General features: G+C 40.6%; 1 protein-coding gene across 3 annotated transcripts in view; it reads left to right on the forward strand.

Annotated features, from left to right (window-relative positions):
• Positions 1–17,909, forward strand: part of TAX1BP1 (Tax1 binding protein 1) — a 150,303-nt gene that overhangs the window by 93,829 nt on the left and 38,565 nt on the right. For all 3 annotated transcript variants that reach the window (XM_068236056.1, XM_068236057.1, XM_068236058.1), the window contains exons 6-9: positions 5,850–5,998; positions 7,662–7,752; positions 13,049–13,234; positions 15,271–15,525. In XM_068236056.1, coding sequence (XP_068092157.1) covers positions 5,850–5,998; positions 7,662–7,752; positions 13,049–13,234; positions 15,271–15,525 — 681 coding nt within the window. The remainder of the gene's footprint in view (positions 1–5,849; positions 5,999–7,661; positions 7,753–13,048; positions 13,235–15,270; positions 15,526–17,909) is intronic.

Genomic DNA, 17,909 nt, shown 5'->3' on the forward strand with positions numbered 1-17,909 from the left:
GATGTGTACAGTGCAGTCCAATAAAAAGAGCTGTGTTTACTCAATCCAGTCGCATGCAAAGATGTTCCTCAAGTTGTTTAAATCTCTTACACATTATAGGATATTAGGACTGAATATATATTTACTTAAATACTCTTCACTACAAATGTCCTTTAGTGAACTGCCTCAGATCTTTAGTTGTCCTGTGTACTTTGTATCCTTTATTGATACATTGCTAAGGAAATACATTGCTCTTTCTAAAGCTCAAACCTTCTACGTTTGTTCACTTCTCAATAAAAAGAATTCACAATTCAATATATTAAAATTTAAAGGGAACCTTCACTCTAAAAAAAACATGAGTTTTACTTACCTGGGGCATCTACCAGCCCCCTGCAGCCATCCTGTGCTCTCGCAGTCACTCATGGCTCCTCTGGTCCCCCGCTGCCAGCTAGTTTCGTTTTTGCTGACTGGGAGTCGGCCGGCCGCCATGCGTACCTTTTTACGCATTCCCGCTGGTGCAGGAAGCTATTGCAGACATCAAGAAGTACATTTTTATGCATTACGGGGGTAATGCGTAAAATTTTACGCATTACACTCGTAACTTGTAAAATGAACTTGTTGATGTCCGCAATAGCTTCCTGCACCAGCAGGAATGCGTAAAAAGGTACGCATGGCGGCCGGCCGACTTCTAATGGGCAAAAACAAAACTAGCTGGTGGCGGGGGACCAGAGTAGCCCTGAGTGACTGCGAGGGCACAGGATGGCTGCAGGGGGCTGGTAGATGCCTAAGTAAGTAAAACTCATGTTTTTTTTTTTTTTATAGAGTTAAAGTGGACCCAAATTAAAAATACAAGATTTCAGAAATAAAATCTATTTTCTAAATTGTAATAATAGCAGCCTTTTTTCAGCTGCATGATGACAAATATAAAATATTTGACATTTATTGGAGGAACCCCTGCCTTCCTTTCAAATTGCCGGGATTTTTCTAGCAAACTGGTGGAGTAGATGGTGTCTGGCAATGGAGGAATTGCTAATGGCTGCCCCCAGTATAACCCAAGTTATGAAAAGGGAAGGGTGAAAAGCATGCACTGAAATGATCACAGGTTTGAAGGAGTGTTTATTTAGCTTTGTATGTGTCAGAGTGGTGCAACTAAATATTTTTAATTAAAAAAATGTTTGGTTTGGGTCCCTTTAACAGTAGATGTTTGATAGTTTGTGGTGCATCCTTCTATATAACTTCTTGTTGTCTATAGGCTTAGTTATCAAGCAGTGCTTGATAGAAAGATGTGCTAGATGAAAGCCTTGTGTACAATCAAAATGAGAGGGAGATTTGACAGCGCTCCCCTTAATTTGCAAAGGGTCAATGAACGTGTATAACCAGCTCCGTGTAATACTAGAAACTAGATTCAGCAGGTTTTTTTTATGGCTTTCAGTAAGCAATCCGTGAACAAATATATTCATTCCAAGTGCGTTATCTCCTGAGTTTCACTTCTGCTGCTTTAGAATATCATTTGTAGTACTTTCTGGTCTACAGTTTAGTATCTAAGTTGACTTTAGATAGATTGTTGTAATTTTTGATTTATATTGATTACAGAACTCAAATGCGGGAAATAGGCATTACTTTGTAAGTGAACCCAGCACCGTAGAAATATAGAACCTGCCTTTGCTGATTATGCAGTGTTCTAGAGAGTCCTATAGCTTTTTCTTTTTGACATTTCCTGTGTAGTTTCAAAGTTTACCTGCTACTTATTGCCTTGTTGTTGGACTGTTTCTAGCCATACGCACCAAGGCAATTTCCGCTTTGCCCATAAATGATCTGATTAAGCAAGAATTGTGTGATGGCCCAAAAAATTCCATGGCAGCAGAATAAAATAGAGACACAAGAAAAAAAATCAGTGTCTCAGTGGAGCTCATGGAGTTTGAATATTTAAAATAAATTAAATATTCATGCATATCATTAAAATGTGCATAACCTAAGAGAGTACATGACCATTTTTTCCTCCATGAATACAGAAAAAGTGTACAATCTTTGTCCGAAAAGTTTGGAACATCAAGAAGTAAGTAAAGTAACCTGCCACTTTTCCATTGAGCTAAGACCTATGTAACTGCCACGGTTTTTCCCCAAGATATGCTAAATATTGCAAGATTCGCCTGAGAATAATGTGGGGGCCTTAAAAAAAAAAAAAAAAATCAAAATCTGCATCCTCTGCTGCACTTTCTGCATTACTATGTGTCAGAGCTTGTGCAGCCTCTGAATGGGAGCAGATCCACTCCAAGCTAAATGTGAAGGGCTGTTGTGCAGCCGCCCTGCCATTCTGACAGGTAGCCGCAGTATAAGTAATAAGACCTGCTTCCATTCGCAAATTTGCGAAGGGGTCAATTTTTCCCACCAGGGTGTAGATTATGAGCAAGGACTCTAAAGGCCAGTACCCACGACACAATGGCGTTTTTTCCAATTGGACGACTAATTTTATAATCGTTCATAATCAATTGTGCCCATCAACTGAGATTGTTAACAACCAATCCGATCAGAATTTCTGATCGTTCTAACGATTTTTCGCTAGAAATTGGGCCATTAGTGGCCACCTTCAGCGTAGACTGGCAGGAAAAAGCACAGCCTAAAGTTCTATTCTTCTCCCCGATGTTGTTGCCATAGCAGCAGACACTGATAGAGGTCATTGCCTCCCATATAGTTTTTCCAGAGTTTTGTTCAATACTTGCTCAGCCAAGGTAATCATTTCAAGTTAGGTGTAATGTTATATGTCAGGGCAGGCAGACGGGCTTAATGTACTGACTGGTTTCATTAAGTTTTATTATCATATCGTAAAATTATTAACATTAAATTAACGATGTAAGGTCACTGACATCAAATAAGTGGATGTGACATTAACCAGTTCACCCCCAAGGGTTTTTACTCTAACGGACCAGAGCAATTTTCACTTGTCAGTGCTCCTCCCTTTTATTCCCTAATAACTTTATTACTACTTATCACAAGAAAATTATCTATACCTTGTTTTTTTCACCACCAATTAGGCTTTCTGTGGGTAGTACATTTTGCTAAGAATTTTTTTATTCTAAATGCATTTTAATGAGAAAAAAACAAAAAAATAGAAAAAAAATCATTATTTCTCAGTTTTCAGCCATTATAGTTTTAAAATTAAACATTCTCCTGTGTATAAAACAAACACATTGTATTTGCCCAGTTGTCCCGATTATTAAACCATTTAAATTATGTTCCTATCACAATGTATGGCGACAGTATATTATTTTGAAATATAGGTGTTATTTTTCTGTTCTGTTTTTTTTTTGTTCTGGCCATTACTACAAGCCCCAATGTAATAAATTAAAATTAATTTTCCCCCATAAAATATAGATTAAAAAAAGCTGAGTCCCTAAGGCAAGTATTTATTTATTTATTTTAAGCTGATTTTTTTTTTTACAAGTGTTTTCTTTTGGAGGGGGAGTGTTGGAAGTGGAATTTTATTAATTTTATTACTCATGTGTATGTACTTGTAAATGTATGTATTTTGTACGTGTCATATACTTTTTGGCCACAAGATGGCGCTAGTGAACACTCGTTATAGTAAGTGTTCACTTTTTTTTTTTTTTTACACTTTATTTAATTGTTACATTTCCTGTTTTAGTGAATGGACGTAGCCGCTGTTCGCGGTCACGTCCATTCACTCCAGGCACTGCGATTGGGTAGAGGACCGTTTGGTCCTCTTCCCCAATCCCTCAGCACGGGATCCTGACGGAAACGGCGGCCGTAGCGGCGCGCACACGGCGGTAGCAGCGGCGGGAACGCGCGACTTATTAATACGTCATGTTGCCGTTAATAGGGTAAAGCATGACGTATTAATGCGTTAGGATGCCACTAAATGGTTAATGTGGTGCCTTAAAGATGTGGTTATGTTTATCCATACAGCATTTAACTGGTAAACAGGTGGACCTCTTCTCTGTGTTAAATTGTGGCTTAAAACATTAGTCCTACCCATTTATAAAGCTTTTATTCAACTAAGAAAAGACAATTCACCCCAGGCCCACCACTGGACTTAAGCTTGAAAAAAGTGTTGAACCAGAACCCGGTGATCTTACGTGTAAAATTACAAAGTGCTCTTATATCCACATGTGGCAGATATTGGGCCTCCCCCACTCCTGTATCTCTGTTCTGGGATCTGCTGAATCACCCCACTTCCCGGTTGTGTACAGAATTCTTCTCATTTGCGGCATGACGTGTTGAAGTGTGCTGCCTGAGGAGTAATGCAAAAATGGTTTATAACGCTATGCATAAAACTTGATTTTACACAACATGCATTAAAAACACATTCTTAACTTTACTTTGATAACATTTTATTATACCCTCACCCAGGGCTGTGGAGTCGGTACAAAAATCACCCGACTCCAACTCCTTAGTTTATGAAATCTCTGACTCCAGGTACCCAAAATTGCTTTGCCTCCTCGACTCCGACTCCTTAGTCTAATACTTACCAGGGCTGTGGAGTTGGTACAAAAATCCTCAGACTCCTCAGTTTATGAGGTACGGTAAGCAAAATTGCTACGACTACTCAACAACTGATAATATTGTTAACATTGGACCAGTCTTCCTCCTCTCCTTGAAAAAGCGGGGTGACGCCCGCGGAACTAGTGGGATTCACCCCTTGCCATAACACCCTGCCTGTGACCACTCCTGGGCTAAGTATTGTCTTACGCTTTGTTCACATCTAGGGCGCTTTTAAGCGTTGCTGCGCAACGCTGACGCAATGCGTACCGCCGGAACAGCAGAAGGGCACTGCCCTTCTACCGTTCACAATTACTGAGCTGTGCAGCAGTACGATGCGCTGGGAAGCGCTTGCGTACTGCTGCCTGCATTTTGCCCAGAACCGCAGAGCTGATCCCATTACTGTCAATGGATGGGATCAGCAGCGCAGACGGCGTGCGATCGGATGCGCTGCGTACGGATCACACTGCCATCTGCGTTATGTAGATGTGAACGAGCCCTTACACTCTTATGCGATCTGCACTTTACACTATGGGCTGCTCCTAATCACTATTTGACGCTAGACTGGTTGTCAGTTATTAGCACTTATTTTGTTTGCATATATATGGTTTATTGATGGGAGTTTTTGATATAGTAGTCATGTGATTTTGCACTAAATGTATGTGACATTCTGATACAGGTGGTGGTGCACTTACTAATATTATATACATACAATTGTTTGCACCTTTACATACTGAACCCGGGTTCATCCATGTGTGGGCTCTGTTTAAGAGCACGCAGTGGAGATGTGTATATGTTTATAAATCTATACATTATACGGATATACGGATTATTTTGGTGGTCTACTAACTAATCTTCATTATTAGATTGTGCATGGGTTATATCTGTATATGGCAAGGATGTTTTGATGTCGATTTTAATTTATCTTAATCTATTGGATTATCATAAATGTCAGATTTACATGTTGTTGCGATTGTATAAAATAACGTTTTAGTATTTTGCTTTAATACAGTGAGTGGTGCTTGTCTCAGAGGCCTCTTTATCTCCATTTTTTCAATGGACAAACAGTGACTAAATCATTTATAAAAGAATATTGTAAAAATACAAGAAGTTTTATTCATTTTGTTATTTTCACTACAGTTCCTCTTTGAAGATAAAAATATAATAAATCATATGGAAACAATCATGAATGAGTATGTTATATTTTAGGTAATAAAAAGAATGTTTGAAATAGTTCATACACAATAATGGAGTACTCTTAACAAATAAAGGGTTCTTAGAAAACAGTCTTTCATAAAGTGTCACATTCTTAGATTATCTTTAGGAACATTTTATTAAATGAAATAACAAGTTTGGATCTCTTTCCATAACAGGGAATTCGCCAGGCATCTGAAATCCTGAAGGCAGAGAGCGAAGAAGTAAAGAAAGCATGCAAAGAAATGTCTTCTAAAATTCTGCAGCTTGAGGAGGACCTTATGACTTTGACCCAGAAAGCGATAGAGAAAGAAACGGAAATAGACAGGTACAGCCTCGTGTATTTTTGCACCTTTGTTTTGGACATCATGCACTTTTGTATGCAGAAATAAATTCATGTTTTTTTACAGCAGCTAATTTAAAAGCCTAGAGAAAACAGACATGAGGTCTGAAAAGAAGCAATGGCTGTCAGGTGTTTTTTCCTACATGTGAAAATGTAGGTAGAAAATTAACAAGTCCATTGTTTTACATGGGCTGTCAGTTCTAATGCAAAGTCGCGTTGCAGTAAAATGCCTGGAGATCATACAAGTGTGATCCCTGCCTTAATGTTTATTTTACACCTTTAAAAGGAACCCGAGGTGTGAGACTATAGGTGGCCATACATTAGAACGATTATGGGCAGATCCGACCAAGAGACAAATTTATCTCTAATTTAGACAGGAAGTGACTACAGTGTGACCCTCACCGATAAGAAATTCCAACAATAAAACACTTTCCTAGCAGAAAATGGCTTCTGAGAGCAAGAAAGAGATAAAACGGGTAAAATCTTATCAGTGAGGGTCACACTGTAGTCACTTCCTGTCTGAGTCAGGACTGAGTCAGCCACTTACATACCTGATATTTAACTCTTTCAGGCAGAGAAAGAAAGAAAGCAACACAACATAGTTATTTGTGTGCTAGGCACTGTACATGCACATGTCTATCTCAAAATGTCACATGTCACTTTGGGTATCCTTTAAAGAGAATTTGAGAGTGCTGAAAGCACAATTAATACCCCCGAATTCCTGGGGTAAAAATTCCACGACTTTCCAGGCTGTGGATTTTGCTGCCCAGGGGAGGCAGAGCTTTGCGCCGTTGCCTCTGAATCCATTCGCATCAATATCTGCGGATCTCCGCCTCTCCCCGCCCCTTTTAGTGAAAGAAGATTGAGAGGGGCGGGAGGAGGCAGAGATCCGCACAGATTCACGCGAGTAGAGGCAGAGCTACTGCGCAAAGCTCTGCCTCTTCCAGGAAGGAGCCCCAAAATTTGTTCTGGGTTATTAATTCAGTATTTAGCCATAGGAATGCAGCATTTCAGCTATGGCATTAATGCTGAAGAGGACAGTCAAGTAAAAACAGGTATTTTTGGAGGCTTCAGACTCTCTCTTTAAATAAATCAAATACTTTAGTTGCTCCATCCTTTTGTTCCAGTTTGTTGTTTTTGTTTTATTTTGCTTCTTCCTTGATAAAGCTATGTACACACTAAAAGATTGTGTGAAGTGACCAATGAATGATCATTCCACAATTCATCTTTCAAGATATTCACGAAATGTGATTTGAACAGCATGTAAAAGACTGACGGACGATACAGTCAGCAATCGAAAAGTTAAATGAAGGGGAGGTGTTGTAGACTTTGCGGTCACATCGTTTAATAATCGTGCATCGCTCTGTACACGCTGCTGACAATGGACAATTACCTGCTGAAGTGATCCATCATGACAGTCGTCTGAAGGGCATGATGATCGTCGGGGATCGTTTGTTTAACCCATCGTTTGATAACTTTTCGGGTGATTTTTTTTTTCTTTTTTTTTACCCCAATGTGTACAAGGCTTAATTCATCCTCATAATTTGTGGGTTTTGCATGTAGCGTATTACATTTTTAAATGTAAAAAGAATAAAATTATCCCTATGCTTGATTTGAATTAACATTAAATGTCTCTGTTGATGTTTAGCTTGAAAGATAAACTGAAGAAACTAAAATTGGAAAAAGAGCAATTGGAGTTTCAAGTGAAGAATGAGAAGGATGAGAAGGAGCTGTACAAGGTAAAGAACAGATATGTGACTCCTGTCATTCTCTATGTAAAGACAGTTGACTATGGCTGACATTTGCTGGACGCCTTTACGCACCAACTAGAAGCTCATCTGACATGTATATTAAGGCTATGATGTAACATGCGAGTTTCTAGGATTGTGAGCAGGAGTTCTGGGAATACTATCTTAAGAATGTCAGCCAAGTAATCAGGTGCTATGTACAGCAACTGCACCCGTCATGCAAATGTGACGGACTTTGACACGCACCACCTGCATCTACACGTTTGTCATTTACTACATATAGCCAACTTAAACTAACAATTTGTATTTAATAAATTCAGCTGTGTATATCTGTAGAACTAATAATTATTCTAAAGGTGGCCACTAACTGTCCAATTTCTAGCAAACAATCGTTTAAGCGATCAGATAATTCTGATAGGAAGAAAATCGTTCATTACACCATCAATGAACCAATCTTTGCTTCTTATCGATCACAACCAACAAGAAAATCCAAATTTTTGGTTTGACGAAAATCCAGTTGGACAACTATTTTTTATAATCGTATGTAATCGATTGTGCCCATCAACGGAGATTATTTACAACCAATCCGATCAGAATTTCTGATAGTTCAAATGATTTTTTTGCTAGAAATTTGTCCGTTAGTGGCCACCTTAAGATGTAGTTTTATCAGAAATAAATCTTGGATTATGGCATTGGTGCTGGTGGGCAGGGCCGGATTTCTGGGAAGGCTTGGAAGGCCACGGCCTAGGGCAATAAGATAAGAAGGGCGGCATGACTTGGATAGAGAAAGAGAAGAGGTCATTTGTCAAAGTAAATAATTTCTTCTGGTCCCGCAGAGCAGCCAGCCATCGCCCTGCTCTGCACTAATAGCTGAATTCCAGAGTTCCCCAATCCCTGCATCTCTCTCTCACTTCCTGATGTGTTAAAACAATCAGGATCAATCATAACTGTCGCTGATAATCCATTCCTCTGTATGATGGACATACAGATCGATGTGAGAAATACCAGAGATTTACGATACAAAGCAGATTTTTAATGCAGACATTCACAAACATCAGTGAGCTCTGCTAGTTTCTTCCTTTTTTACAGCTTTGACACTGACCACAACAGTTGGTAATTAATTTATCTAATCCTAATTTTAACCATTTCAGCCCGCGGGGATTTTTCACCTTATGCATCGGAGCAATTTTCACCTCCCATTCATTCGCTAATAACTTTATCACTACTTATCACAATTTATTGATCTATATCTTTTTTTTTCCGCCACTAATTAGGCTTTCTGTGGGTGGTAAATTTTGCTAAGAGCCACTTTACCGTAAATGCATTTTAACAGGATTAATAAGAAAAAAATGGAAAAAATTCATTATTTCTCAGTTTTCGGCCTTTATAGCTTTAAAATAATCCACGCTACCATAATTAAAGCCTATGTATTTTATTTGCTCGTATGTCTCAGTTATTATACCATTTAAATTTTGTCCCTATCACAATGTATGGCGACAATATTTTATTTGGAAATAAAGGTGCATTGTTTCCGTTTTGCATTCATCGCTATTTACAAGCTTATAATTAAAAAAATGTTTGTAGTATACCCCCTTCAAATGCATGTTTAAAAAGTTCAGACCCTTTGGTAACTATGTCTTTTTTTTTTTTTTTATTGTAATTTTTTTTTTTTTCCATTAAAATTTTTATTTGGGGAATATTTTGGTGTGGGGCATAAACAGTTAATTTTTAATGTTGTTATCTGTGTAAATTGTAATGTTTAAAATGTGTAGCTGTAGTTTTACTATTTGGCCACAAGATGGCCACCTTAATTTTTGTTTTCCGTCCTTGTACTTCCTGCTAAGCGGAAGTACAAGGGCGATGCGAAACTCTCTCCGGGCAGAAGAACTGAAGCCTCACAGGTGAGCGCTTCGGTTTTTCTGCGGGGGAAAGGGATCGGTGATCGGGAACCATGTTCCCTTTCACTGATCCCAGGGCTACCGGGCGGCACAGCGGGGATGCGGGGATGCGGGGGCGCGCCCGCGATCGCGGGCGGGAGCGCGCCCAAGCGCGGGAGCGCTGCAGAGCTGCCGCCCGGACGTGAGCTTCACGTCCGGGCGGCGGAAATGGTTAACTGTTTTTCTTAGCTAGCAGTGGTCTCGTCTCTTTCTTAGTTAACTCTTTCCTGACTCATTTTCTGTCCTCCAGCTCCTACCATCTATGAGAACTGCAGGAATAAAAATGCTGTTTTCTTCCCTTTCATTGCTAAACTGTCATTTTAAAGAACATCTGAGCAGTGGTGCTCATCCAATATTCGGGTATCCAAGCTACCCAGATAATCCAAACTTTTTCCACTATCCGAACTTTGAATAGCAATTCGGATATTTTTTTTAATTCGACTAGCACTATCCGAGCAAACTTGGATTTCCCATCTGAGAGAGAGAGAGAGATTTTTTTTTTTTTGAGGGGGGATTTTAAGTCCCCACATCATTAAAAAAAAAACCATGTTGCTACATGCCTCATTTACCCTAAAAAAAACAAAAAAAAAGTTTTATAGGCAATTTGAAACCGACTTCCGGTTTTCTACCCGGATATCCGAATCCGGGCAGATATCTAGGTATCCGGATCCGAATTCAATCCGGATTTTGAAAAGGTGTATCCGAGCAGCACTGCACCTGAACTGTTACTACCTCTATGCTAGTGTGTTTGGTTTGGTATTCTTCTACTTTCCTGTAGCAGTAGAACATTGTACCCTCTTAGCCATCAGTGAAAGCAGAGAGTTTTGAATCAGGATGATACCATTTATTGGCTTAAAAGAAAAAGAGTAATCTTTCTGCTAATAAGCCTTCTTCAGACTTTGTTCCCGTATACTGTCAATATGTTAGAGCACACCACCATATGTACATTCAACATTCAAAAGAGATGCATACATTTTTCAGCAAATACTGTAAATAAATGTCATTCAGATGCTTTAAAGTGGAGCTGAACTCTTGCACAGGACAGAAGGAAAACAGAGATATGTACCATGTATGTATTTCGAGAGCCTGTCTAATTCCCCCTCCTCTGTGTCACAAGTTGTAATTTGATCTCTACACTGTGTCACCTGACTGACACAACATCTAAGCTCATTTGAAAGCACAGGATGTTAAAAATATGTCTGCTTCCATAAAAGCAGGAAGTAGACACACTGCAGATTTATTGCAGGATTTGTATCAGCTGTAACAAAGAAATGTTTTTATTTAAAGGTTATGTTGTGTATCTTTTAGAGCAGAGAGGAAGTTCTGAGTTCAGGTCCACTATAATTACAACAGAACATCCAAAGTGGGTCTTGACAGGATGTTTGCTACTTACCTGTTCTCTGTTGTGGATGGGCTTCTCTCCATTGCACTGCCCTGCCACCTGTTTGTGGCTCCGACGGCAGCCAGTCTTACAAGGGGCAAAGAAGCAGCGCATGCTCTGGCCACTAACGCTCCCTGTAATTTCTCGCTCCTGCCCATGGCCGGTACAGTGTTACACATTCTTGAGAAGTACCGGTCATACATCAGCGTAATTTCTCAAGCATGCATGCCCAGAACACTATCGGCCGCTGTGCACATTCGGGCAGGAGCGCGAATTACAGGAATTATTTGTTGAATGGGGGGCAGAGCAGCACAACTGAAATGAGCCCATTCAAACCAATGATCGCTAGTCAGAGTGTTGGACACATTTATTTTTTTTGGGGGGGGGGGGGGGGGGGAGGTTGCGCTTGGTGACAGCAGGCCTAGGGCACTGGAAAGTACAAATCCGGCCCTGCTGGTGGGTGCAATGTTTCCATAACCAGGAGTTAGTTGTCTTTACTCCACCCCTTTGTTTTCGCGCATCAGCACAGTTTTTGGAGCCTCTTCTGATGATCAGCCATGCCCACAACCCCCATGTGATGTGCCCCCATCTTAGCCATTCCCCCGCCCTCTACATTGATATTATAAAATAGTCTGTTGAAATAAGTATACATTTAAAGGAGCATTATCTCATAAACTTGTACAATTGAATATAAATTCAGTTAAAATCTACATTTCTCCTTAAGTAAAATGCACTAGAAATTACGTTTTTATCCTGTGTTGTTGTCCCTTACAGTAGGTAGTAAAATGCTGACAGATATGACAGATTTTGAACTGGTTCATCTCTTCATGGGAGATTATTAGTATTACCTTTATTCTTTACATAAGCTGTCCCTGGAAAGGATCTATACAAAGATGTCCACTATGTTTCTAACAGACGGTGATTGGGATTGTCAATGTTTTTTGCCAATCAATGGATTAGTGCAGGTCTTCACAATGTGTAACAATGACTTCTGCCTTGTGCAGCTCATTTGCTCATGCATCATGATGGAGCGTTCAATCTGTACCCCTTAGCACTGTTTCCATTGTTAAGAAACAAGTCCTAATGATACAATAGATCTCCACTGTTGAGGCGCGTACACACATCCAACAAGCGCTTGACCAACTGCACGACCTGACAAACCGCACAATCTTTACTTCCATGAGTCTAATCAACCAACTCGCTTACATACTTCGCACGCAAGCGGTATGACGGACTGCACAATATGGCCACGTTCAAAACAAATACAATTCGTTCAAACAGCTTGTACACATGCAACCAACTGCACGATATCAGCCCAACAGTCGTGGGAGTAGATCTGATGGTTGGATCGGGCAAACCGCCTGTTATTAGTCACTTTTCTAGTTGTTTGTGTGTTTACACATTCCTGAGTATCGTCCAACAGGCTGAAGTCAGACGATAATCAGGCAGCAGGTTGGTCCGTGTGTACAAGGCTTTAGACTTGCTTTGCTGCCGAGTGTGGAAGGGGGAGCAAACTCTTGATGAACAGGCTGCATGTAATCTGATGTTATAGCTGCTCATTCTGGTTGTGGCATTGCTGTGACTCCCCTCTCTCCATAGACTGCAGCATCAGCAATTTCCTGTAATGCATTATAGTGGTATGTCTCCCAGGTAATGAACCACATTCTAGGGCAAGTGCATAGACCTGTGGAGATGCAGCTGGCTGACTGTTGTTAGAGACTGTCTATGAGATGCTTATATTTCTGGCTTGTAGACAAATATAATACAAATTGTGTGTGGCTTGTAAGTGGACCGGTCGAAATTGTCTGGAGGTTTATTTTATTGACACACTTTCGAGCTGCATCCAAGCTCTAATTAGCTTCTCACTGACCATCTCTAGATGTCATATGCATTTCAGGCCGTTGTATTACCCTTTAGGTTTGTTTGGTTGAATTCATTTTAGCTGATGCCTTTGTGGATGTTTTCACAGGTCCACCTGAAAAACACTGAAATAGAAAACACCAAACTGCTGACAGAGGTACAAACGCTGAAAAATGTAGATGCAAATAGAGAAAACATGATTGCGCACTACAAAGAGGAGCTTGGCACAGTGAAGCTCTGTCTGTCTGAAAAGGAAAATATGTGCAAGGATCTGCTCCAGACCTGCTCTGAGAAGGTACATGGCAACAAGATGCTTTATCTTCACCACATGGAAAGTTGTGCGAGCTCCATGTAATCACATGAATTCACAATTTCCTGATGTTCTCCTCTTACTTCATATGAGTACCCAGTACATATTGGCTTGCTTTATGACCACTATAAAATAATGGGTACTGTCCAAAATGATTGCATGTTAACCTCATTGGCAATAACCCTGAATCAGAATTGGGGTGGAAAAAAGAAGCCAGGAGTGGTAAGCCTGACTCGGGTTAGCCGCCGGGAGGTATGGGGAGACAGCGCAGCATCTTGCCTCCACCGAGATCCAGACACTGGCAGCCATTCTTCTTCCGGTTCTTGGAGGCTCTCGATCCCTCTGGTGAGATCACCGTTTGTTGTCATGGCCACAGACGGCAATCTCACTATAGGGTTACAGCGCCACCTGGAGAACGCTAGATACCAGTGAGGTAAGTCCTGGGGCTGCCACGGATCTCACTGTGGTGTGATTTTTTTTTTTTCCCCTGCTTTTAAGGTCTTGTGAAAAAATTGTACCACTTTTAGACTCTAAAATCCGAAAATAATCATACCGCCAGGGAGGTTAAGAATCTCAATAAAATTCATTAGCATGGTAGTTGTGACTTATCAGACACTTTTCTTTATTTCCTTAAAGTAAACCTACTGTGGCAATTAACAAATATTGGGGTTGTTGCTTTATGTGGACAGTGACAGCTGCTATGATCATCAATATATTGTTTTTTTTTTGTCAAATTAAAGGTTCTATACTTTCATAAACTTATTGAGCAACTTTGAGGTCACAGATAACCACATTAACAGGTTTCTATCCCAAAATAACTGGTAATAATAGTTGTTCACCAAACCTGTTTACCATCCCTAAGAGGCTATTTATATATACCTTGTGGTTTTCACACTTGGCCCACCTATACCCATAGCACCATGGAAATCCAGACCTTGCACTGATTATGGCCATACAATCTGGGAGAGCTTGTTGGTTTCCGTTGCTTGCTCTGTAGTATTTTCTTCCTCTATCTGTGCTCACCAGTGCTTCCAAATGCAAATTTAGAGCATGAGGCTACAGAGGAACGATTTGTATTCACCCAGCACCCTACACTGAGGTTTGACTACCTTGTTTTAGGGATGTGTGAGATATGTGATGGAACAGACATTGGCCTAGGTTCATAAAGCATTACCGCATATGGTAATGCAGAAAACAGCTGACTTTACCAAGCACTTAGGAAAATGTCAATTTATAAAGGCTGTTACCACATGAAAAGCTGAAATGAACAAGCAGTGAGGTAAATTACCGACTTGTGCGGTATACATCTCAACAAATGTCGTAAATGTCAATTCATACAGACTAGATCATGCGGTAAAAGCCTGAAATTTTACCGCCACCTCTGGTGTGGCAAAATGAGAGCCAGCCCGTGACTCACACAAGCAGAGAGGGATAACCTTTTGATTGACGGGAGCAGAGCCAATTGAAACAGCCACTGTCTCTTGCAAGTCAGGATGATGGCTTTTGATAGGTCCAGCTTTTCTACCCCACAGGCAACGAGCAGAGAGATCAAGGAAGAAAAGAGATTTTACCTTCAGCTCTTCTGCGGTTTAACCTCTTAGGTTTCTGTTTGAAGATGCAGAGGGACTAGTGGGGAAATCACCTAAGCATGGCATGTGTAATGTCTCCTGGAAGGTATTCTAAGCTGTGGCAAATAAATAAAATGTTAGAGAGGCAGTATAGCAAAACCTGTACATCTACAGAGATGTCAGGATGCCTCTTACTATTGTAATGCCCTCACCGCACTGAGTTTTTGTCTATTGAAACCGATAAATTACCGAACTTCTACCGCACCTGTGAACATTTTTATGAATTGGCACACAAAAGTCTAAAATATCAAATGCAGTGATTTTACCAAGCATTTTACATTTACCGCACTGTGCTCTGACTCAAGGCCATTGCTGTGTTTAAATTCGGTAGAGCAGTTACTTTGAGTGCTTCTTGCATACTTACTTGATTAATTGTTACTTTTTACACCACAGGAGGACATTGGTTTGTTAAGGCAGCAGCTCCGTAAGGTTGTAGATGATCATCAGGCCAGCAGACAGGAGGTTTCCTTGATGTCTAGGGAGCTCAGCGATGCAGTGAATATACGTGATAAGACCATGGCTGACCTGCACACATCTCGCCTTGAGACAGAGAGCGTAAGAAAGCAGCTAGCGGATGCTCTGGCTCAGCTTAGTTTAAGGGACTCCCAACAATCAACACCTGCTGCTACCCGCATGAAGAAGGAACAGGTATAAAATGCGTTTATGTGCACCACACACTGTATGTTACATTTATTACTACACATATGTGTAGAGGAAAGTTGTACTGGTTTTATGCAGCACTATTTGACTAGGGTCTCGTTTTACATTATTCTCATTGCTGTGTGGGGTAAGCCAGGGCCGTGCATTTTTGTTGTGACACCTGAAGTGATAGGGATGAAGAGGATGTCATATTTGTTTACCTTTAAACAGTACCAGTTGCCTGGCATCCTGCTGATCTCTTTGGCTGCAGTAGTGTCTGAATCACACACCTGAAACATGCATGCGGATAATCTGCTCAGACTTAAAGGGAAGGTTCAAGCAAAATAAAAAAATGAGTTTCACTTACCTGGGGCTTCTACCAGCCCCATGCAGCCATCCTGTGCCCTCGTAGTCACTCACTGCTGCTCCAGTCCACCGATGGCAGCATGCCGACCTCGGAGGTCGGAGGGCCGCAATGCGTACATTTTTACGCATTCCCACTAGTGCAGGAACATTAACACATACATTTTTACGCGTTAGTTGTTCAATGCGCAAAAATGTATGTGTTAATGTTTCTGCACTAGCGGGAATGCGTAAAAATGTACGCATTGCGGCCCTCCGGCCTCCGAGGTCGGCAAGCTGCCAGCAGGGGACTGGAGCAGCAGTGAGTGACTACGAGGGCACAGGATGGCTGCATGGGGCTGGTAGAAGCCCCAGGTAAGTGAAACTCATTTTTTTTATTTTGCTTGGACATTCCCTTTAAGTCAGAGTGTCTGATCTGCCAGCTTGTTCAGGGTCTATGGCTAAAAGTATTAGAGGCAGATGATCAGCAGGACATCCAGGAATTTGTATTGTTTAAAAGGATATAAATATGTCAGCCTCCATATTCCTCTCACTTCATGTGTGCTGCAGAATCCAACGCTAACACATTAATTATCAGTAAATGGTATCCGCACTGCAATGGACAAGAATGGAGGGCAGTGCAGATACCGTGTGTTGCTTCGTAAACGCACAGCCATCTGGGTTGGATAGTGTGAATTGTGAATGAAGCCTTCAGAATGAGTTAGAAGCAGCACTACAGTTTTAGCTTTGTCTACAGCAGGACACTGCATGGAGTTATTTTCCAGCTTTCTTTAATTCAACACAGCACTATGCATTTCCCTGAGCATCCGTATCATTGAGTTTATCCCTCATACCTCACATTGTAGGGCACATTCACCAAGGGGTTAGTTTCCACTACATTAAGATTATGTTTTGGGATTTTTTTTTCTTGCTTTGTGCACATACATGAATAACACGGACAAGCCTGCTGCTGCTTTCTAAAATTGATTACATTATACTACTGTGGAAAAATGTGCTGCTTTCCGTGTGTAGATGAACATGGTGTGCAGAAAGTTTTTTCCAGGTGGTTTTACAAATTGCCTGGAAGTCCACATCTAGTGATCGGCCAGGTGTTCGCAAGGCACTTTCCAGTGGTTATTAGGCGCTCAACCAGGCATTTATTCTCTCTAATAATGAGGGAGAACATCACAAAGTATTGCAACAAGGAAAGCCATCTCATAATTGCTTCAAAAATCACTAGGAAACTGTATTGATTGAGTTTAATTGAAGTGGTTAACTGCCTGCCCATGTGTTCAGTTACTGCCCTCAACTGAACTGTTTGTTCATTCAACTTTTCAGATTTATCTCAACTGGGAAGTTAGGAGGCCATAATATAACTTACAAGCTAACCATAGATTTTAAAGACAGTCTATAGCTAAATACTCACCTAACAACGCAGGAAGATGGGTCACAGCGACATCCCTGGCGACGAGCGTTCTCCATTCCACCTAACTGCCGGCGGATACACGTGACTTCACACAACTGGCGAGAACAAGAGTTTAAGCAATCGCGGTACTTTGTGCAGGAGTCGTCACGGATCTTCCATGGCGGTCATTATCCCCGCTTGTCACCAAACCTTGTTTATGCAATCGCATGCCTGTACCCACGTTACGAGATTGTGGAAACGTTCGCTCGTCGCTCAAAAAATTATTGGTCCTCAGAAAAATTGTCAGAAATGAGAAAAATCACATACTAGGTACTTAAGTGATTTAAATTGACATTTAAAGAGACACTGAAGCGAAAAATAATTATGATATCATGAATTGGTTGTGTAGTAGGGGTAATTACTAGAACATTGGTAGCAAAAAAAATATTCTCATATTTTTATTTTCAGTTATACAGATTTTTTTTTTTTTTTTTTTTTTATAACATTGCATCATTCTCTAATACTTACAGTTTACACATTAATCGGCATTCTAAAAGTTTTTGCATAACAGGCAGTGAACTTTTGACCTGTACTGAACTGTTTTCTGCAGAAGAAAAAAACAATACAGTTGAGATAACCTAATTAG

Source organism: Hyperolius riggenbachi, chromosome 5, assembly GCF_040937935.1.
Source record: "Hyperolius riggenbachi isolate aHypRig1 chromosome 5, aHypRig1.pri, whole genome shotgun sequence".
NCBI classification, from domain to species: Eukaryota; Metazoa; Chordata; class Amphibia; order Anura; family Hyperoliidae; genus Hyperolius; species Hyperolius riggenbachi.